Source organism: Elaeis guineensis, chromosome 4, assembly GCF_000442705.2.
Source record: "Elaeis guineensis isolate ETL-2024a chromosome 4, EG11, whole genome shotgun sequence".
Classification (NCBI taxonomy): Eukaryota; Viridiplantae; Streptophyta; class Magnoliopsida; order Arecales; family Arecaceae; genus Elaeis; species Elaeis guineensis.
This window is the reverse complement of record NC_025996.2, coordinates 17235068-17259496: the sequence shown is the minus strand read 5'-3', so window position 1 is coordinate 17259496 and position 24429 is coordinate 17235068. Positions and strand designations below refer to the sequence as shown.

Sequence of the window (24429 nt, the reverse complement as noted above, 5' to 3'; positions counted from 1 at the left end):
CTAGTCTTCTTATCAATGGGGAGGCTATTGACAAACTTGATGTTAATAACAGTAGTGCCAAGCTTCTCATAGTCTCGACATCATCAAGATCGACGATGGAGGAATGGCATTGACATCAAGAGAGTAAAGAGTATTAGCTAACAACTTTGCTATTGAGAGAGGTGGCAACATACTTCATAAGGGAGCCATGCTTGAAATGGTTGAGAAGGATGGAAGATTTGATAATGTGGTGAAAGTTGTTGAAGACAATAGTCAAATAAATTACATTAAAAAGGAGGGAGAGAAAGTGGCAAATGAGGACATCAACAAGGATGAAGATGATGGTGATTTTTATCATTCTAAACAATGTCCTGAAAGTTTGCAAGGATAGCAATGTCATCAATGATAATGATGATGATGTCATTGAAGGTGGAGATCATTCTATTGATACACTTACGTTCAAGGCCGATGCAGATGGTATTAGCTACCACACAAAAGATAATAATATTGGCCTATCAGACTTCATTAGTCGAAATTTGAAAACCAGAAATAGGAAAGAAAGAAGAAAAGAAATACGACCCCATTCCTAATATTAAATTCTAGGGCATTTCAATCATAAAAACATCCAAAATGCCTTTCGGCCCCTTAAAGTAATAATTTCTTTATGATATGCAGAGGAAAACTTAAGGATCTCTTTGCAATTTAGATATGATAAGAAAAGCTTTTGAATGCAATTCTGGTAAAATTGTTGGGTTTAATTTATAAAATAAAATATTTTTCTCCTAATTTAAGGAGAATGCTACATGATATCCTAATTCTGCACACAACACACACATAAAATAAAATAAAACAAAAAACAAAAGAGAGGCTTCTCTCGTCGTGAACCAATTTTTTAAAATCATTTGTTTGTACTTCCAAAATTACTTAACATTAAATCCCGCACCGGCTTGATAATTTTTTCCGTCGTTTCCTTAAAAAATTATGAATGTAATAGTTTACATGATAATCAACCCAAGAATATATTGATCAAATTAACCTCATTAATGAAAAATATGATCAAAATATCATCAAACATTTGGCACTTAATATAAGATCTAATATGAATAGTAATATTTAGCTCAAATGCCAATATCAAGCCCATTAAAGAAACTATTTCTTCTACATTATTTATTTTTTTTACCATACATGAAACGCCTGTCTCCTGAGCTCTTTTCTTGTTCATGGTGAGACTGCACATTAGAAAAATTGTCGCCTGACACAGATATTATTATGGACGCCTTTGTCAGGTGCAACTTGGTTCAATTGGAATCATATCCCTCGGTCTCGCAACAAAATCGTTTCCTCCGGTACAAGGGCAACTCCGTCCATACAACTTGATTCATGATGGCTTCATGGCAAGCATCCTCTCATCGGTCCTCCTATCACTCGTTCCCATTCCACCTACTACATGACCCCACCCCACCCCCAACGCTCATATCCAACAAGGGAGGGAGGTTCCCTCGATTAATTAATTCCATGGCAGTGCATGTGGTGGCGATAGGCAAGCTGAAGCTGCTGGCCGGCGGCCACAGCAACTGGCAGCTCCTGGCCGCCCTCCTCGGCCCTTCGCCCTCAAACTGCCCTTCGCGACCCGCCTCCCCACCTCCTGCACCGACCTCGCCTTCTCCCTCCGCCTCTTCCTCTTCCGCCTCCACCGCATCTTCTTCGCCGACGCCGCCGCCTACGGTGCGTCGACGCGGAGCGACAGAAGGTGGGAGAGAGCTCTCCGGCTGTTCCACGAGCGGGCCATTGCCGATCACCGGCCGTTTGGGATGCAGCTGCAAGCTAATGAAGAGATGCTGAATGCTCTCGCCATGCTTGCGCTCTAAGTTCTGGTCCCTTTTTTTGAGTTGAGGTGGGATGGTGCTTCTTTCTTGATGGGATCATTGGATTTTTAGTGTGTGGATCGAATTGTGGAGGGTGCTCAGCGAATAAATAAGGTAGTGAGTGAGGTTGTTTCAGTCTGTTGTATATAGACTTTATTAGACTTCGTTTCTTTTTTCTTTTTGGAAAAATGTTATAATAAATCTCAAAGAATCTTTTTCTTTCGGATTTAAAAAAAAAAATTTCCATCATCCTCTTAATTTTTACCATGGAATACTAGAAGAATATCTGTCCTTATCTTGTTAAGATCTTTTGTCTCTCCGCAATGTAGAAAAATTGCTGATCTTTTGTTAATATCTGTTATATTTCTTGTTAAGCATGGAATACTAGAGATTTTATATTGAGCTGCGCATTCATTGAATAAGACGATGTAGAATGAAAAAGGTTATCCTTTTGGCTGATATTTTTTTTAAAAAAAATCACGAGAGAAATAATTCTAGGCTCAAGATTTGATGGATTTATATGAAGAAAAAAAGTTTAGGAACGAGAACAGTACTTGGTTTATAAGAAATAAAGTTATTTAACCTCCTTTGAAATAGTTGTTCTACCAATAAACAGATACGCCTGGAATAGCTATTCCTCACTTAACCCAGCGTCATGGGAAATAATAAAACCGAAACCTTGGTTCGGTGAGCTGGGTTTTAGGCCGGCCGTGGTTTCTGTCCCGCTTGAGCCATGTAACTAAACCGTTGCTTACCCGTAACGACACCAAGCCCAAGCCATGTATGGTTAACCAATTCCAACCATAGCCAACCCATTGGCCCGCATAGGTAATCCAAATTAATAAACAATTTCTACATGCTAGCCTCACACCAATAATATCTTTTTTTTCGTTTAATTATAACCTATATTTTTTTATTCATTTCCACCCATCTCTATTTTGCCATCTAAGTACATGACATCCTGCTCTTCATTTATCTTTTTCTCATGCGCTCTCTTATTTCTTGGTCAGTCTTCACCTCAGTCTTATCTCCAGGTGAAATTAAATATATACTCGTCACCTTAGCTCACCCGTTATTTTAAAAGAGCAAATCAGTCCATTAGTTTAGTTGTCACGGTTAGAATGTGGTCGTCTCCTCTCCTACCCTCTTAAACATATCTCTTCCATGAGCTTTAAGAACTCCTAGTATCTCGCCCATGTATTTTTCATCTTACAAGACAAAATCTTAGCTCTACATGCATCTCAACCTTGTCCATTTAATCAACTCTTCTTCATTGAAGGGTTGACTCCAACCAATCTTTCCTTCTAACCCACCATTCATGAAGGAACCACCCAAGCCTTTGCATCGATCCTTAGCCCTCTCTAGAAAATCCAAGCCTAAAATAAAGCACCAAAACTTGACAGCCCTAGGATGCTCCTCATCTCCACCACCCCTTCCAAGTTCAGATACCCCAACAAGAAAAAGGTATCCGTCAAGGAGAGTACATAAGGTCCATCCGTTTACAGCCCTAGTCTTCGAGGCTCGGACTTTCTTCCAAGCCTAAGGAAATATCAACACAACAAAGATTCATGCATCCCTGCCTTCCCCTCCCCCACCGCCCCCCTCCTCTTTTTTTTTTAACTTTCCCTTACTCTCTTCTTTTCTTCTTTTCTTTTTTTTTTTTTTTTTTCCTTTTTTTTCCTTGTTTATTTATACTTCCTCTATTAAAACTGGACTAACTCATTACCTTGTTCATTTTACTAGCTTCTATTTGCGTGTCTCGTTATGTTTCATTTCCCTTTTTTTTTTTTTTAAATGTTCATCTAGTTACTTGTTTAGTTGTTTTTCTCCTTTCTCTTAACCCTATTGTTCTCATATTTTGCATGCATGTCATAGTCTACTAATACAGTTTATGAAGTTTCTGCCTTATTAATTATGGAGGCGCAAGTAGGTTGATAGGATCTCATAAGGTCCAGGTTGCAATGAAAGGAAAAAGAACTTCCTGCCGTGAACGCGCATCACACACGCATATGTTCTCTTGCTTTTGTTTCTCTTCTTTTAGCTTTTCTCTGTGCTAGCGTGCTCTTAATATTAAAAAATATAAAAGAAAGAAAAGAAACCAAAAGAACAATAAAGTAGTAAAGATTCTTTATAAAAAGAGTGACCTTATAGTGCTTCCCTCCTAGACCTAATCAAAAAGCTCATCCATCCTTTTGTTTAAGGACCATCTGGAGTCGTAGATGCATTAGCTCAGGCTCTCCATGCTCCCCTCCAAAACATGAGCAGCAACTCCCTCTCTCCCCTTCATCGCCCTCATTTCACATAGATGCCCCTTTAGGTTGCTACAATCACCAACTGAAGTAAGTTTAGCATCCAAAATTTCAGAGAAAGTTGGTTCTCAGATTTTTAATGCACGGACAATTCGTTTGGATGTTAAAACCTTCTTTCAAGTACTCCTTGTAATATATTAGTTTATTTCAGGAACAAGATATATATATATATATATATATATATATATATATACTTGTTTTGCAAACTTTTCTCATGTGTTTCGATTATTTGGTTGCTGAACATCTGCAACAAGGATTGGCACACGCGTGCTTGAAGCTCATTGATAATCCTAGGTAGACTTGTTTATGGAAAAGTGCATGTAATTTGTACGCCAGGCCAAAAGTTAAGACTTCCATTTTGTGCTAGCTATAGTTCGAAAAACCAAGTGGTTCGATGGGTATACCCTCTCAAAGATCCCAACTGCTAGCGTTGGCAAATTAAGCAGTTTGGAGGTGGATCAAAGTTGGTCCACTTTGAACCGACTCTAAACCACTCCCTAGCCAAGCAGTTTGGTTGGGTACCTAGATGTGTGTTAAAGGGTGATTATTTCATGCCTTTTATCATTCAAAGGTAGAAAAGAGATGAAGAAAGAAGGGATAACCTATCATGGAAGTTTGCTTCAAGATCAACCCATGCGCAACAATTTTTGCACTGGTGATGCACATGCTGCTGAAACTTGATGCCATTTAAATTTGCTCTGATTCCACCTAAACCGAGACTCGCAATTATTTTAAGCTTTTAAATTAATTATCCGTATTTAATTAATTAAAATTATATTTATTCAAAAAATATTATTGAATTATTAAGAAAGAGTTAATATAAATTGGTACACAAAAAGGAAATAAGATTAATGCTTTAAAAAAGTGCTAACAACTTGCGCTTTCAGACATTCTACAAAATTTTGAATAAATTAAAAATCGATAAAAAGGAATATGGATAAAAGCTACCACTAAGTACATGATTATTGGTGATAGTTTTGATTATTTGAATAAGCTTGGATGGTAGCTAGGTGTAGTTATTGTTAAATGATATTATAAATGTATTTGTTCCTTTTTAAACGCTAATTTTAAAACACTATATGCACGAAACTCATAAAAATGTACATGTTGTTCATTGTTGGGTCCAATTTCAAGGTGACTCAAAAAAATATCATAAATTTGGAAAGTAGAAGAATAAAAGAGACACATATATGCTTAAATTCAAGAGAAAGTAAATGATAAACTTCTACCTGCTTCCTTCTGGCACCGATCATTATCTCCTTTAGCCGCCTGCTTTTCCTTTTAGTGGAAAAGATGGGGTCGGACCTGAGCCCCGAGATATTTTCTACGGTGTGCGTCCCTCAAAAAATATAGCGGTTTGACGAGCATAGAGGATTAGGAGGATAGGATCTATAGGCACCACCAAAACCGAGAGTTCGATGAAGGTGCACGCACGCACATGTAGCTCATGAATCTTCTAGATGATACGTAAAAAAGAATATTAGGATTCTCTAAAATGAAGTGAAAAAAAAAAATTCCTTTCGTGATAGATTATGAGACATGGTAGATTCATGGATGGAAAATAGCCTGATAGAGTTTTATTTTCGAGATATGATGAAACGGATTTCATCAAAGATAAGGATTGGGTGTTATCAACAAAACAAAAAAAAAAAAAAAAAATTTGGATGGAAATACCAGAGGGAAGACCCATGGACCATGGTTTCGTTAGTTGCCATTTTTTTTTTTTTATTCCCAATATGCGGGATGATTAGCTGACCATAAATATTGGATTGGATGGGTCTGTATTTGAATTTAGAAGATGTTTGATTGGAGAGAATTAGAAATGGAATGGGAATTAGGAGGTGTTTGATTAAAGAGAATTAGAGTTGGAATGAAAATGATGACTCCCATTCTAATTATTTAGTTAGAAGGAATCGTATTCTAATTCTGAGATGGGAAGAGATGGTTCAATCTATCTAAAATTGGATCTTTATTCTTTCTTAAGGATTTAAATTTTTATTTCGATTTTGATCACGAATCAAATATTTTAAAAAATTTAATTATTCTTATTTCGATTTTGATTGTGGACCAAATATCTCATAATAAATTGGGCACTCGATTGTTTGGCCCAGCATGACAATTTTTAGGTCCAATTGTCCTTTCCCTGGATGGAATCGGTCCGGAAAGACCACGGCCCAGCCAAGATGAGTGCTAAGCTGCGAGACGCCATTCTCCATATTTTTTAGAAATGAATTGAAGCCTTTATTCACTGAAAAACAGTGTAAGTACAAGAACAAAGTAGACAGACCAAAAGATGGACCCAAAGGTATAACAGAAGATGATTACAATAGGTCTAGGGAGAACAAAACCAACTATCTTTAATGTGAGAAGATGCCCATTTGAACCAACCACTGTAGGCCTAAGAAAGATGACGACAGCGGTGTAGAAAGCCCAAAACCAGCAGAAGATGGTGCCGGAGAAGATGTTCCCATGAAGTGAACTAAGAGCATTAATGTATATAACCAATGGCAATTATATGTTTTGAGACTCAGATTTGAAAAGGAACTTTTTAAAACATAACGTGAGATCTCCACCGACGAATGGGAATTGATATAATATGAAGAAAGACGCCAAACCCACTCCGTTGACACGGGGTCATGCACTCCTGCTTCAACCACCCGATGTTTATCGAGTGACGAGATGAGAGACCCACAAGGGAGTGCTTTCGTTATGGGTCCCATGCACCGGTCCTACGTCGTCATGCGCGGACATGTGCACAGAAATATCCCAACGTTTGGCCGTAAGGTCTCAAATCTCTTTTGTGCTTGAGCATATTAAATTTTTTATTATTTTTATAAATAATATTATATTATATATAATATAGTATTATTTTAAAAAATAATACTCTGATTGCATAAGGAGAGATGGCTGTATAATTGTATGTAATCTTACAATCCTGTAATTTTACAATAAGATAATTTTAGGATCAAAATATTTTATCAAAATAAATCAAAATAAATTATGGACAGTCTCAGTTGGTGAAAATAAAAAAAAAATATAGTGAGTGAGGTCACAAAAAAGATTGATCTCAAAATTAAGTTGTCCTTTTAAAAAATAGATAATAATCAACAAACAATGATAGAAGTATTTTGAAAAATTTAGTTTATATTTCATGTAATCTAAATTGTATATCGAATACTGTAACATAGGATTCTTTATAGTTTTACAATAATATTACTGTACGTACCAAACACTGCAATATAGAATTTCTTATAATTTTATCAGATAATCACATTCTCTCTATAATCATATTATCATAGCAATATTATTTGTATAATACATCAAATATCATCTTAGAGGCAGATTTTTACAGGGACTTGCATGCGTCAAATAATGTTTTTATGAAATAGTATCCCGATATTTGTTCATTGAATATAGAGAAGTCCTCATAAAATATCTAGGCGGAAAGGGCGAAAATCCGCATGAGGAATGTATGTGGACATTTGCATTTCGTATCTGTAACGAAACAGACCATGAGCTAATCGGTGTCCGCGTGTATGGCCTGCTAGTTGGGCACGTGCGAAGCGGCTCCATCTCCCATCCTGACGTTCCGGCGGTCGCAACCTCCACCGACCACCTTGGGCCCCGCCCGCTTCTGTCATCCTCGCATGCGGCGGGATGGAGAAGGGAAGTGCAAGGAGCCAAAGACTGAAAAGAGTGGTAGTGTTGCAAAGCACAACAAGTGTTCGATGAAACGCACGAAAGAGACATAGCTTCCTGAAGTTCGCCAGTCTTGCGATTTTGTCGCCTCTTTCAAACAGGCATTCGAAAATTAGGAAGAGTTTGGGATGAAGGGCAAAAGAAGAGTTGCCATAACACCAAGAGTAAACATGGGCGATGTTTTTTATCAAAGTCCACAGCAAAAGCAGCGGTCGCAGTTCTCTGCTCCATTAACACTTGGGTTTATGAAGACTGTTGAGAACAATTCTTGCTGGGGAGGGGACGGAAGGTCTCAGAACAAGAATCCAATTTGCGAGAGAGAGATTGGCATGAGGTTGGAATTGTCATTGCTTGCTTTGTATTTGCTTTGTGAATTGTGCCAAAGCAACAAGAATGCTGAAAGACTTATTCCGAGTTACCACAGCATTGCTCATTCTGAAATTAACCGTATGGTTCTGGCCTAGTTGGTTGTCTCAGGAAAGGTGTGGGTTTTCTAAATTTCAAAACCTGCTATTCTCGAAAAAATTAAAAAAAAAAAAAAAAACCCCTCTAATAGGACTACTGTAATCCTGTATGATTTGAATATTTTAAAAAAATGTCTCTTTTGTGCTTCCTTTTGGATGGTCATGTACAGTATCATACTGCTAGAAGAGCAAATCTATTGGTCTCCTCTTACCATTTAGCAAGTTCAGTAGCAGAATTGGTTAAGTCAAAAAATGTGTATCACCATTAACTTATTACTTGACAATAAACATGTTCCTCGAGTTAGCTTCCTTAATCAAACCACCAAACATAGCTCATCACCCGAAAAAGAAAAATGATATTTGTTGGATGTTGAAGAACACCACTTGAACCACATAATCCTTTATTTATAATGCTTTATAATGCCAATACAACTTGTTGCGATAATTTAACCCAATCAATCTTTTTCAATCAGAAGGCATGTCTACAATTGAAATCGATAAATATGCAAGAGCCGGGGCTTAAATCCCACAAAACAATCATAAATATACTGCTCCAAAATTTGTAATATTTGGAGGACTTCTATTGTACAATTGCTTCATAATGTATAAGATTAAATATCCTATTCAATCATTTACTTTCCCCATCTGTCATTCTACCTTAGTTTGCCTGCAACAAGGGAGTCAGAAACTTGTTCCAATCATGGAATCCTTTCACTGGATTGATATCAATGTGAAAGTTATTTGTGTAAAGCACTAGCTCATAGTCGAGATAACCACTGCCTTGTTCTTTTTCTTTCATTGCTTGAATCATGTTTGCTCTAAGGCTTGTTTCTTGCATCTGTGGAGGGAAAATTCGAGTCAATAACTAGTGAAAATTTAGATTTTGGATTCAAGTAAGGATAAACTTAAAAACAATGACCACCCACCAAAAAGAAAATAAAATAAAAGGAAGAACAATTGTATTGAATCATTATATAAGATGGCTAACCACAAAACATGAATTTTAGGAAGACCTAGATTTTTCTGGAACCACATTGATTGCAGGTTAATGCTATGTAATGAACTAGACTCGTACTTAAAAAACAAAATATGGTTTATCTTAATGAAAGAACATATATGCTTGGTAAACTCAAATGCAATGAATCATTTCACTGATTTTTGCCTCGAGCGTTACTCCATATACATGATAATTTGAAAAGACTTAGATATTATGTTATGAGACTCATAAAGGTAGGACAATTAGATCTGCATGTCTCATGAAATAATTCCTGATTTTACTGATGTTTTTTCATACTTATTAGTTATAAGAAGTTTTGAACCTTATTTTGATTGAAAAAACATTAACTAGATGCATGAAGTAATTACTCATAAAAAAACATAAATTTGTAATTGGTCCCAAATTACCAAAGTCTACGTTATAACAACCAAAATAACCGACCTCTAGTGAAGTGATCATTTTACTAATCTTCATTAGTTCCTCCAGACCTTCTATTTCTTGCTGTATTGTACTGGTTAGCTCGCAAAGCATAGAGTTTATATTCTCAACCTGCTTGAAAAAGTTAAGACAATAGAGTGAGAAAAGGCAACATAACAACAAACCGTGACTTAAGATAAAAGCCGAAGATTAAATCATGTAAGAAAAAAATTCAAGCATCCTTGCTAAATTTTCATTATAGATGATTTACATAAATTAAGAAACTAACAACTTTATGTCGAGTTCGATTTAGGAAGGGATGTCAACTACTTTATGAGATGACAGGAGCCCCAATCTCACTGTCATCTCATACTTACCCATAAACAAAATAGAATCTCAATAAACTTTCGTGGTTAGTCTTGCAGTTGTAGGTTAAAACGTTTAGTGCTGACAAACACCTTTAATGGCAACAAACACTTTGAGTGCTAGCAATCACCTTGCATTTCTATAAATGAAGATTGTTATTTAAAAAAGAAAAAGAAAAGAAAAGCAAAGATAATGACTTGATTACTGTAACCAAGAGACCACATGCATAATGCATGCAAGATTGGATGTTTAAGAAAAATAATGGGATATGTAGTCTTAAAGACATTATTATTTGCTAAAGATAGGAAATAATTAAGAGAAGGAAAGCCAAACCTTGGAATAAAATATCTTGGAGTTAGCTTCTATTTCTCTCATAATGTCCATTGCTACACAAGTATATCTACGTACAGAGATCATGCTGGCCTGCACAGAACAGATAAAAATAGACAAATTCCTGTCAAACAGCAGCATCAGCAACAACAACAAGGAAATGAAAATTTTACCAGTAGTAGCCATGCTTCCTATTGAGTGACTAAACTTCAGCCCATATAATAACAGATAATATTTTCTTGGTGCAATGTCACAATCTATGGATGGAAACATATAGTATTCTCCATTATAGAGTTTAGGAATTAGAATAGGAATGCAATTATCGAAACGACTTACCCCAGATGTTATTGACCTGGTCTAAACTTAAAATGCTAATTATAAGAGCTCTTTTTCTCTCACATACACGGAGATAAACCTCAAATAATTTGCAGAATGAGGAGTTGGGCCAGGGAACAAAAGAATATAAGATTGGGCCCAGAAGCAAGTGATTTAAAATTCTAAAAGAAGCTCACGCCTGGCAAGATCTACACTTTAAATAATTTGAATTCAGTTTGGTTGGTGGATGAAGAAAAAGCAGGTCTTTTTTAAATTTGAGTAAGTTATTTAAGATTTTAATCTAACATATTGTATAATATTAGAAAATTCTTTAGACCAATCAAATTACATACCTGTGCACCCTCGGTCAAGGGAAGTGCAAGGCATATGGTCCCCAAGACCCTCCCTAACGCAGCAACAGCTTCAAAGTGTCTTTTGGCATGTGGTTCCCATTGGTCTAGGAGATGGATTTGAGGGTAAAGGATTCGGGCCACCTTCATCTTGTGTTTTCGTCTTTGAATCAGGATCCGCTTGGCTGCTACTATATTCCGCAGTTCATTCACTTTCAACCATGCATAGAACAATTTCTTCTGCAAAGAAGAAGCATATGGATTACTGATTGTGAGTTTTAAGCTGAGATTTTCCCAAAAAAAAAAAAAAAAAAAAGCTAATCTAAATGTTTTGGCAGATAGAACCATTTCCATCCAGGTTTGTACCCTATACCATTCCCTTGTACATGGAGTTCACACAAAAAATTTGAGGTGTCTTGTGTGGACTCGAGCACGCAGATGATTTTTCTCATTAATTACACTCACACGGTTTAATATAGGAGGTGCAACATTGGAGAAAAAGAGAATGGGTTAAATTGCTTAATATGCATTAAATTATGAAATAAAAATGAAAAGAATATAGTTTTTTTTTTTATTGCATATATTTTTTTTTTTTTTCATTATGAAGTTTAATTATATTAGCTACTTTTTTTTTTTTGTGGTGTTGGGGGTGGGGGGGATATCTTGTAATATGAAATGTGTTTTGTAAAAGAGCTTCCAAATGACAGCCTCCTATAGGGGGAATCTATTTAAACCCATGTTATTGGTTGTATATGAATTTAACTTCTAGAATCTAGCTAGTTGTATGTTAAATATATGAGTTGATGGCGACGCAGACCTACCCCATAATAAGTTTTAGCGGGAACCATGCTCAAAATAAATTACAATAACTTATGCTTTCACGTGTTCCTAAAGAAAAAAGACTAGTTTATATGTTTCAAATGGCAACGTAATAGGCTTTGAATGACAACCGAAAATAGCAGTTAGATGGCAACAACGTTTGGGCAATAAATGCTCCAAAAATTTTGTTAAAAAAAAAAAATTCTCCAGGATTCTTGTTCAAATGTTAGAAATCAGCATGTAAGAAATTGAAAAGATTTAAAAGTAAGACAGCATCATCATAATATGATTCTGTGTACCACACTCAGGACAAAAAGAGATGCAACTAATAAGCAATATTATAGGCTATAGATGGTTAATTAATTTTGTTTAACAAAAAACTATTAATTAATTTTATAAATTTTGTTGTATGTGTATTAATGATCAAAATATATACATATCTAATTGACAGAATTTGAAAATGGTGAATATAAAATACTTTGGGTCCATTCGAATATACCAACCCATCACCTACTAAACAAAAAACGATCTCTCGTCATAAACTAGAGACTCAACTTCGTTTCATAAGCCGGCTCCCCTAATCATATCAGAGATACGAATGTCAAAGCCCACTGTGTATTGAGCGACCCGAATTCGTCCAAGGCAATTTTGCTCTTGGGTTCTGGACAGCAATTTTTTGCTGCTCGTCCAGTCCACCGCCCATCTGTTACGAAATGGTAGATAGTGGAGGATACGCGGAAGAATTAGTGAACGAAACGCGCGCGGTAGCATCCCCTACGTCCCCAATAATAGTACACGTCATACACGATTATGCTCCATTGCCCGCCGCGTGGCCCTACAAAGAGGATCCAAGCAAACGTACGGCGATGACTCGCCAAGCAGCAAATTCCACTTGTCCAGAACCCAAACAGCAAATCCCACGGCTCTACCAACGCCCCGCAGGCTCTCACCTCGGCTTTAAACTTCGCGCTCTCCATGGCCGCCTCCGCTCGCGCGTTGGCGAACCTCCACTGCAGCAGCCTCGCCGTCAGCATCTTGAGCTGGTGCGCGGCCTCCTCCTTCGCCGACGGCTCCTTCCTCCTCCTAAACAACCCCAGCACACCTCCGACTCTGCCCCTCCCTTTGCTCTCCGGCGACTCCTGCGGCGAGCGGCCCGGGGAGAGCGCCCAGGCCGAGGGGACCGAAGAGAAGGGCCGCACCACCACCCTCCTCGATCTCTCACAGGCTTCGGGGGCTGGCGGGGGGAGAAGCCCTCGCGGTTCTCCTTGGGGAGGGTGCGGGTGGTGGCGGCGTCGGGGGACGGCGATGGCCGGGACTTGGAGGCAGACTTGGGGCGGGCGAGGTTGGGAGATAAGGGCGGGTTCTCAGTGGCGGACAGGTGGCAGAGCCTCGGCGTTACGCTCCGGCTGCGGTGGAGGCGCGGCGACAGCGGCCTGTGGGCTTCCATTCTCCCTCTGTTTTCGCGCGGCATTTCGGACGGGAGAGGTTCGGGGCGCTTTATATTACGATAAACGTACCCAATTACCCCTAGCGTTCACTATATTTACGACATCGGGTCTAAGGCCTTAATGGAAATTAAGGTGACACAAGGTAGAGAGGGGATGGGGCTATGACTGGGGGGGGGCACGTCGGAGGGTAGGTGAGGACGGGTGCCCCACGACCTAAACGGGTCAATTAGGAGAAGAGCGCACGTTGCTGTAATTGAGGGAGAACGATGTCAAAGTTGAGAAGAGCTGGAGTCTCGTTTTCAATGGGACATGGAACGGGATGGGGGGTTCCAATCTCCGTACCTAGAAAATTAAGGCTGGAGTGGAGGAATAGTTCTCTGTGCTAAGCTTTTGGATTTACTTGAAGGGATATTGTTTTGTTTAATTAATGTGACATGGGAATGTTGTTGCCTTCATAAGCCCGGCATAACTCAATGAGTGTATCCTACGTTAAGAGATAGTGGAAGATTTTATTTCGTGCCATTGTGGTCCATCTAAGTGGTGGCACATTGTATTGGGAATTGCTGCATGGTCTGTTTTCTTTTCTTCCATTTGGGAATAAAAGAGCATTAATTTGAACGATGAACCAAATAGGAGGGAGGAAAAGAAGAAAAATTTAAATGATCGATTTTTTTTTTTTTCAGAAAAGTGGTAAAAAAGTTGCATTTGATGTTTTTAATAAGTTTGACGTGAGTTTTCTGACCAAGTTCCTACGCTTGTTCAGAGACTTTGGTCCTGCTCTCACTCTCAAACCTCTTGACTGACACCTCCATCCCATCTTCAATTAAAGATTTGCCGATGCTATTATTTGTTTTAGGATGTGTACTTGCTTTCCATAATTGCATATTTGATGATATCAGTGACACTCATCATGATTCATGAGTTATTACATATGATAGATTAACGTAACAAACGTTCCAAATTAAAGGAAAAGAAAATACCGGCATAAAAAAAAAAAAATTATTTTGTGCGGATTTTGGATTGGGAGATGAAGAAGAAAACTGAGATCTCAGCCATGCCCAGCAGTGGGACGCTACTTGCGACGTATGCATTAAGAATTTAAGATTGACTGAATTGGTGCAAGTTGGACCAGAACTATGGGCTATCGCTTTACGGCCCATTATGTATGGTAGAGTTGGTTTTCATCCTAAATTTCCAACTCTGGTGGTCAGAAAAAGAAGGAGAGTGTTCCTAATTAAAGTGTTTTTCTTCAAAATAAAAAAAGAGCTATCATACATGGCCTGGCTCTTGGTTGGACCCGGACCATCTACAAGAACGATCAAGATTAATCCCTGGAATTCTGGCAACGTTCAAGGCTGCTTTTGGGTGAGGTGGCGTAGGCTTTATATGCCTGGTTCCACTAGTAATAATCGGACCGCAGGACACCAGGTAAAGGAGTACCGTAATAAGTGGTAGTCTCAATTAGGAGGCACGGGGAAGTGCATGGGCTGCTGCCTTCACCAATTATATCTCATGGAACCACCCACCATGGAAGCGCTAGTTGGACACACCGAAGCAAGCCCAAATCGTGGTTAAGAAACTGTGAGGAATGGTTGCAGGAAGCATCACCTGTTACTGGGTTTGTCGAAGGTGATCTGGCCGAGGCCTACGTCAAGTATGGTATCTTTGGGGGGACAAAATGGAGGGCCCTCGTGGAAAGAATGGTCTTGAAGGTGGGAGAGGTATTTTGAAAGGTGCAGGGGGGCAAGCGAAGCTGGACTTTGGGCGCTTAAAAGGTGCTAACGATGGCATCTTTTTGTCTAGGCGCTAGAAGCCCAGCGCACGCCACGGCGCACCTCCGCAAATCCTGTGAGATGCGGGTATCCATTATCCAAATTACCAGCTATTGGTCCCATTTGCTGACATGCTACATAGGAAGGAAAGGGGCCGGAAAAAAGGAATAACAAAGAAAGCGAAAGGCATTTTTCCACCAATTTCTTCTTCCTTCTTTTTTCTTCATTCTTCTTCTTCTCTTCTTCTTCATCTTCTTTCTCTTCTTCTTAAAAACTGAAAAACAGGGATACTCCTAACCTCTTGCTGCTGTTGCTACTTCTTCCTTCCTGTTGGAGAATACCCATCGACCGACTGACAGCCGGACCGACGGTCGGAGGGACCGACCGACCGATCGACGGCCAGAGAGACCGACCGACCGACCGACGGCTGGAGCGACCGACCGACGGACGCCATCACCGGCCAACTAACGGCCCACAATCGACTGAGGATGTGTCGGTCGGGCATACTTTTTCCGACCGACCGAACCTAGAAGTCTGATGGCCGACTCACGTAAGACTCGCCGACCAACAGAGGGGCCCGAATCTCCACCCGACGCCACTCAGCTGGCCGCCGACCTAAGGTCGATCGACTCCTCCGATCGCCGTACAGCCGCCAGAGCTTGTCAGTCCTGACAGCAACATGCGGCACGGCCACCTAGGAGCATTGTCCCGCCTAGGGCATTGTCAACCCTAGTGATTTGACAGCCTCACGGCGACATGACACTTTTACGGCGACTCTGACAGTCTACAGTGAGTTGACAATTCCTCAATTGTCCGCGCTATTAATGACGGCGCCATACCGTGCTCCACTATATAAATCGGGGAAGGCAACAGTGCAAGGGATCTGGCCACTTCTTGACTTTGAATCCACAGGTTCGCTCCTCTCTCTCTCTCGATTGAGCTCTCTGTCTTCATTTCACTGTTGCCCAGTCACCTTTCTGATTTGACCGTCGGAGGGTCTCCGCCGGAGCCGCCTCCGGTCAGTGTGGACTTTCCTTTTTTGCAGGTGCACGTTCCCCGACGATCGGACGACGAGGCGATTGGCCGCAACACTTCCTCTTTTTTTTTTTCTTTGTTTTCTTTTTTTTTGTGTGGTTGAATTGGCCTATTAATATTTTAGAGTTTTTTTCTATGAAAATTGCATATAAAACAATCGGACTTCATTAAACGCAAACCTCCTTACATTAAATATTTCGATACGGGATTGGTTAAAATCATAAAACCCTAAAATTTATATCTTTTCTAATATCATAAAAAAAAAAATTTGGAAATCATAAAATACTCCAACATCTTTCTAATTACTATTCTCGTTCCATCCGTTATCAGTTAACCTAGGTTTTTACTCGCCATTCCAATTAAAAGTCTTTAATCATCGGGTCCGTTTCTAGCTTATCATATTTTCCCCTGTTTAATTGTCACCAAACATAGAACTCAGTTGTCTTGTTATGGATACCTTTTGTGACATTTTTTTTTAAAATCTCAATATTTTGAAAGCATGCATGGATGAGTTTATCATATGTTTATATTGGGCATAGCTGATCATGGGCTGAATTTGGGAATAGAAAATGTCAAATATGGGAGATGTTTGGTCTACTATCCGAATTAGATGGAATAAGAATCGAAATGACCATATTTTTCAGCGTATGTGATTCATAATTATAATCAAAATGATATTTAAATATTAAAAAAAAATAGGAGTAGATTTGAAAGGATTGATATATTTTTATTCTTTCGAAACCAGAATAAAAAAAAATTTTCTCCGAATCAATCGGTTAGGATAAAAGTCACTCATTTATTTTTTTATTCCACAGTTTAATTTTCTCCAACTAAACATGCTCATAGTTTAGGCATGAAGTTCGGCCGATAATTAGTTCTAATATTGAGGCAAAAAATCAAGCATATTATGCTACTAATGACACCCAAAGATGGTATTTTATAAAATTTTAAAAACTTTAAAAACTTTAAAAAATAAAATTATAATAAATTTCAATCGTGATTTAGTGAAGTATTTCCAGTAATTTTATCAAAAAAAAAAAGAGAAAAAGAAGAAATAAGGAAGACTAATTTTGATGGCCAATATTTTTTTTAAAATAAAATTGATGATTAATTAATATTTTATTTTTAAAAAATTACTCTTTGCTTGTATTCATTTTGCGTTTTTCAAAAAGAACAGTTTCAAGACGTAAATGACTGCCGAATGAAATGTATTCTGATAGTCCGAGTACGACGTCTGAAAATAATATCTGATCTATTGATCCTTGATAGTACTGGAGTGATGTACTCATTCATTGAGTTCGTCCATATGGTAGGGAGAGAACCGTCTATTCACTCAAACTCGATTTCGAATCGAATATTTTCTAATGGGAGTTGGAATTCTAGGATCAGAAGAGAGGTAGATGCATCCGATCGGCTCCCTCTATTTTTTTTTTTTTACAGAAAAAAAGAGAACAATTTCAGTACCTTTCAGAACCAAAGTTTTAGATAAAATCAACATACTTAACGTACAATTTTGATAAATATTTTTTTTTTTTTTGGGTGAAAGATAAATGTTCCTTTTCTCTGGTATCAACATAGCTCATTGATCCATCTTGGCTCCTTTATTTCTTGTGCTGCTGCTGCCTGGTATAAAATTAGCGGAAGATCGCGGCGTTATTTGCTGCTGCATGTGACGGTTGCGCCGCAATTCTAGGTTTTGACTTCATATTGTATATTTTTGGACGAAAAATATGTACTTGAGTCATATATGACCGCTAATGTACAGCTGCAGGGAGTTCACATGTGGGTGGTGATTTGGCCCATGATAGATTACAGAGAGATCCAGATCATGTTTGCTCGGAGAGATTCGGAAATCAGAATGAAAATAAAAATAAAAATAAAAATAAATAAAATGAGTCAATTTCATTTCAGCTCTCTGATTGGAGTGAGTCTTATTTTTATTTAAATTATAAAATAAAATAAAAATAACTCATTCTTTCAAAATTTAATTCTAATTTTTTTAATATTTAAATTTTATTTTGATTATAATTTTAATTTCGATCACGAATAAAAGATGTCAAAAAAAAATGATCTTTATTGCTGTGTTTGTTTGCTCTATTCATGTTTTGTGTCACCTCATGGCTCAATAATAATACAAATGGACATATATAATCCAGTTGTTGCATTATTTTCTCAGTTTTGGTGGATCTGCATTTGAACAATATGGAATGTGAGAAAAAATGATAAGAAAAAAACAAATGCCAAAGCTTGCTCAGTTTTTCTACATGCCATGGAGTCGGCTGGTTTTAGTCAACGCAAATGACAAACTTCTACCGACCTGTCATGTTTTCATAATTAATTCCACGAGGCTTAATTTAATTTCAAACCAAGAAAATGGTATTTGCCATTCGATTCCTCTTGAGAAAAGTAGACATGTCGGTTAGCGGAGAAAATAATGCGTGGTCGTGGTTTGAGATGGTAGTAGAAATCAGAATAAATTAAAATAAAAATTAAAATGATGATATTTTTTTTAAATTTATTTGATTCATGATCGAAAATGAAGTAACAATTAAATAAAAAATATTTTTTAAAAAATCAATTAAATAAAAAATTATTTTTAATTTATTTTTAAATAAATTAAATAATATTGAAAAGAGTCAGGATTAAATTATAGAGAATTAAGATATTTTTATTCTCTTTTTAAATTAAAATAGGAGTAAAACTTCTTCCAACTTAATGGCTGGAGTGAAAATAGCACCAGCAATTGAAAAAAGGAAAAAAAATGATGGCTCCATCTAGATAGCGTCTGCAATTGGCCCGTGCATTGAAAGCGCCGTCTCACTAACCGCAGGACTGTGTGCAACGAGTCCAAGTTGGTTATCACCGTCAGCATCATCATAGCTCATTTTTATGAATGATAACTTCTTGTATCTTCATGTACTTTAGTCTAACAGATGATCAGCTTAATTGGTCGTCTCTTTTCATTTATAGTGACATGTAATTTGGAAGAACAAATTCTTTAATTGACAGCAAGGAGTGGACATAGCATTTAGCGGAAGTCTAGAACTTGGCCAGTCCGGACGATTGATGCACTTCTCTACTTCGATATCATGAGTTGTAAATCCTGCTTGGATTCTCGTAACTCTCCATGTTTGACAGGGGAGTTACCATTAAAAAAGGTACGAGTTGGTGGTTCCGTGAGTCGGTCAACAGGATATTGTGGCATGCCTGCACAACATGAGTTGGCTTGGGCAATAGAAAACCATACCAATTAACTAGGCTTATGTGAAAGGACCTTGTTGCCGCCAAGGAGTTGATCTGGTTGAGATCGTCGAGCTGGAGTCAAACAGTGGAAACACGACGGTCACAGCATGACTGGATGAGACATCTGAGAGAGGTGTTGGCACCCGATTCTTGATCAACCTCATAAGTTAGATCCCGTAAAATTATCAAAGATTAAAAAATTTATATGCTAGAGAATTTTATGATGGTGGACCCTTCGATGTTTAAATCAATCTGTTACGTAAGCAAACATAAGAGACCTGAGCTCTCAGAAATAATTTAACAGTGGAGTCGAGTATGAAGTGAAATACATCCAAGATGGAGAGAGAAGATAGAGGTCTAGTGGATGTCATGTAGAGTATGATGTGTTCTAAAAGGATCAGAATTGCTTAGAATTTTGTCGAAAAATAGATTTAGTTCATATAAAATTAATTTTTGAGAGAAAATATGTGAAGTAAGTCTTTAATTAGAGGATTTTGGAACGTTTGATATTTATAGGAAAAAATGAATATCTGTTGTCTGAGGAAACACGAGATATATTCCGATTGTCAGATGATAACGACTTTGTATGTCTCAAGATTTGTTGAGATTACGGATTTTACTGTACGGAAGAGTGAAATAGTGAAATTGAGGGCGATCGATCATTTATTGCCTAACGGGTCAAAAACTTTGTACCTCTCAATGAAGACGCGTGCTGGGTTACCATTGATCGTCTGTGCCACGATGGATGAGACATTTCTGATGTACCAGATCTCATCAATAAAATAAATTATGCTAATTAGTAGAACAAACACAACACTAACTGAGGTAAGTCTACTTAGCAATAGTAACTAGTTTATGGTAATGAAATTTGACCGGATGGAATTGCCCCAAGCAATACTTGATGGTACCATCCTCTGCTACTCGGTTAAAAAGGTACAGTACGATTCCGAAATTAAAGTCAGCTCCCAAGAGATTGAAATATGTAATGTAGTCGTATCTGTGCACTAGATGTGCATGTCACTAGATGTGCCTACGCACTAGATGTACATGCCACCGGAAATGCATGTCACTCATCTCAATTTATAATAAAAGATCGGCATTGAAAGTGAGGTCTTGTTCCATTTGTGTTATATAAATCTTTTTTTTTTTTTTTTTACATCCATTTGTGTAATATAGAACTAATCAAGATTAATTAGTAATATAAAACTGATGCAGAGGGTGTGGGGCCATGGTCGGCGACGACCAGATCGCTAAGATTTTATTTTGATTTCCAAGTCCGACTCGGTCCACTACTAATGCCCTCGTGGCTTTTTGTTAGCGTGCGTGACAAAGTCACACATCCACGAGCTGGTCAATAGGTGCAGAAGAGTCCGCAAGCTGTAGGTAATTGGAGTCGCTGGATGCCATCCGAAGGCAACGTCTCTCTCAACACGCATTCGAGGTGCGAACAGACCCCCCAACCTCTCCTCTTAGTGGTTGTTTCCGCATCTCCACAACGACCATTCTTTTATTTGCTTTCATGAGCGCCTTTCTTCCCTTCTTCTTTACCTTGGCGCGTCTCTATCCGGGGTCGGTTCTGTCAGTAAAATATTTTGGAGAGGTGGACCAAAGTGATGTGTACTCCTGCACCTCAGCCATAATAATTCTCAAGCTTTAAATAATGCTGTGTTGGTGCTTCTAAGAAGCAACACTTGCTGCATATCTTATTTATTTTTTTGAAACCAAAGTCTAAGCTTCTCCTTAGTTTCTCTTCTTTTTAAATGAAATTGTTCTGGTATATCCAAGGACCAACTCCTACTATATATATATATATATATATACATATAGTATTATTTGGTGCCGATCATAAGAGGTGCCCATTAGAGATAATCTGTGCACCGAGCTTATTTATATTCTTCATTTTATTTTTTAATTACCAAACCTAATGGTTTTGATTTTAAAATATGAGATATTATTGCTAACCCTTCTTCTTTTTTTTGGGGAGATTGGGAGAGAGTCCTAAGCTTAAGCTTGCCCTATACTTGCTGAAATATAGATTATCAGGCTGACCAATCTTAGTACTCATAGAGCATGAGGTTTCGAGTACTAAAAATATAAAAGGAGAGTGATTCGAAATTTTTTAGAGTCTATTTTTTTATGGATAAATATCATGAAAAAATTAATCAATTTTTTCATCGATCAACTTACTTATGTTTTCATTCTTTTCAAAATCGATAAATTATTTTTTATATATAGCATTTACTTATGAAATGAGAGAAAATTTTATCCATTTATGGTTGACTAAACCATTTTTCTCATCAGTCAATAAAATAGATATTTAATTTTATTCTTAAAATATCCCATCTTCATTTCTAATACTTCCATCATTCAATGTCCAATAACTTAATCATCAACCTTCTCTAAATCTATAAAGTATAAAGAATATTATGAAAATTATGGGTAAATTTTAGCAACTTATCCAGAAAAATAGTAATGTAAAAAAATATAAGTAATAGATTTTGAAATCATTTTTCATATACAAGAGAATCTGAATAATTTTTTTTTATTTAAATATTATTTAAAAAATATTTATTTAAAAATATATAAATTTTTAGATAATTTTTTTATTTATAAAAAAATAAATATTTAGAGTAATGTCGGCTTCATTGTGGCAAGCCTTATATGGAACCAAATGAAATGAGCCTTCTATGTCCCGCTTGAAAAGGTTATGCCTTTCCTTTTGTGGTGGGCTTTAGAAAATATATTGCTTTTTAGATTTAAGAGACCCCTCCTGCAACGCCAAAGAGTAACGACTAGATAGTGTAACGTGCCTGGAGCTCGCATATCATTACCCATCCGACATTGGCATGGTATAACCAGTTGAATGCCATATATATACTTTTCTAGTTGCCCGCGAAAACTCCTCCATTGCGTACAATGCTACGTTGCGCCGATCTAATATATATATATATATAATAAAATAATTAAATAATCAAATAAACTATTCACATCAGCAATAAATTTTCATCCATTAATATAATATGAGTTAAAATCAATTTTTCATATGCTAGATATCAGAATTCTCCCATCTAACCATTCTTTCAGCATTAAATGTAAGTATTATGTCATTAATGGGTGACATTGAAATCTATTTATGTTTATTTAATTAGATGATTAAAATCTGTTGTTATTAATTTTTGAAATATAAATAAATATATTTTTATTATTAATTTAAAATATTTTTTTAATAAATTATTTTTTATCATATAATTAATGATGTGATTTTATAATTCACATGTAACTCGTTTGATAAAAAATTAATATAATATATAAAAAAAAAGTCCTCATTTTGATGGCATCGTTCAGGATAGAGATAATTTTGCTGGAGACATATGGCATCGTTATCGGAAGTAGTGCTAGCTGTATGCTGATGGTGGCAATAAATGGTATTAGATTATACGTTATCGATGGCAGAGTTGTGTGTTACATGAAAAGACCTACTATATGCTACATCGAAGGCTTCTTATATTGTTGTTGGCGAGGATTTTTTTGTTTTTCATAAGTTTAAATTTTTTTTGATAAAATTAAATTTATTAAATTAATTTAAAATAAATAATATCTATAAAAATTAATAAATAAAATATTAATAAATACAGTAGAAGTAACTAACAATATCGTCGATAGCATTAATCTGATATGGCAACCACATATTTGCTGATATAAGAAATATTTCGACTGACCTCAAGATGATTTGAGATGGAGAAGCTCGATATGATCGACCTCGGCATCTCGGATATAGACAATTTAATAGCATGATTAATCATTATTGCATGATTAAGGCATTTATACCTTCCGAAGAAGATGGCTAGCTATTGCGATCCACTTAAGCCACAAACCAACTGTTGTATATAGTTACTACATGTACTACTTATCATGAAAAGAACTACCAACCTTCTATAAATAGAGAGAAATAGACGACGCCCATATAAGGCTCTCAAACTCCATTCCATTGTCCTCAAGCTCTCTCACTCTTTTTTTCTCTTTTCCATCGTTTTTGAATTCTGACTAATTTGAGCATCGAAGAGTTTATCATCGAAAAAAACTCAAATAAAAATATTTTTTTTAAAATTCAACTATCAATTAGGATGCATGAGTTATCTAATCGATCTTAACTCACTTCGGTCTTCCCAAACTCAACCTGATTTTGGAGTTCAGCAGTAACAATGGCCATTCAATTTGTAGTGCTATTTGTCCGTCTATAAACATACGTGACTTCAAAAAAAAAAAAGCTATCAAGTTTATCAACTACAGATTTTAGCTCTTATCCCTTTATTCAATATTATAGGAGAATTGGAGTAATTCTATATTTATAAAAAATGATACATATTCATATAGAAACTAATAATGCTATAAATTGGATGAGGACATATATGATCAATCACACATGAATTATATTATAGGCTGCTATGGCAATATTCCGTTGATTTTGTGTATATTTTATTTTTTATTTTTATGATTGTATTTACACTATATTGTTATAATAATAAATCTGATTTACTCTTAAAAAAAAAAAGAGCCGGATTCCATAAAGCTTAAGTACTATGATTTGAAGGCTCTATAAATGACAAAGGAGGACGTCGAGAGCATCAATACGCTGACCCCACCGGCACCCCAAAGGCTAATTAAGGATATGGATAGACGTCTGAAATCGATGGAGTGGAAACAATCTAGAAAATACCAGCACATCGGGAGACGACAGATAACTGATATCATCGATCAATAAAACCAAGACGAGCGAACTGATACCGCTATACACCTTTACCGAGCGTTACTCCAAACTCCCCACCTTCCAACACGTGCCACTGCATCCATTTCATTGTGCACTCCTAAACAAAGCCAAGTTGTTTGATATAAAATTGTGAACCCAACAAGCGTAAATACGTAGAGCTTGGTGTTAGGATTCCGCCACCAACCACGGTGCATCGAGGATTCAAACCAAAACTGGTAGGTGACCAGATCCACACTGGAGCGCTCTCTTGAAC

General features: G+C 37.0%; 1 protein-coding gene across 1 annotated transcript; it reads right to left on the bottom strand.

Moving 5' to 3' along the window:
• Positions 1-8688: 8688 nt before the first annotated feature.
• On the bottom strand, positions 8689-13987 carry LOC105043634 (QWRF motif-containing protein 7). Its single transcript, XM_010921255.4, is given in 6 exon segments — positions 8689-9154; positions 9755-9862; positions 10430-10519; positions 11095-11331; positions 12861-13159; positions 13162-13987. Coding segments are annotated over 6 exon segments (1134 nt in total). The 5' UTR covers positions 13382-13987; the 3' UTR covers positions 8689-8974.
• Positions 13988-24429: the final 10442 nt, after the last annotated feature.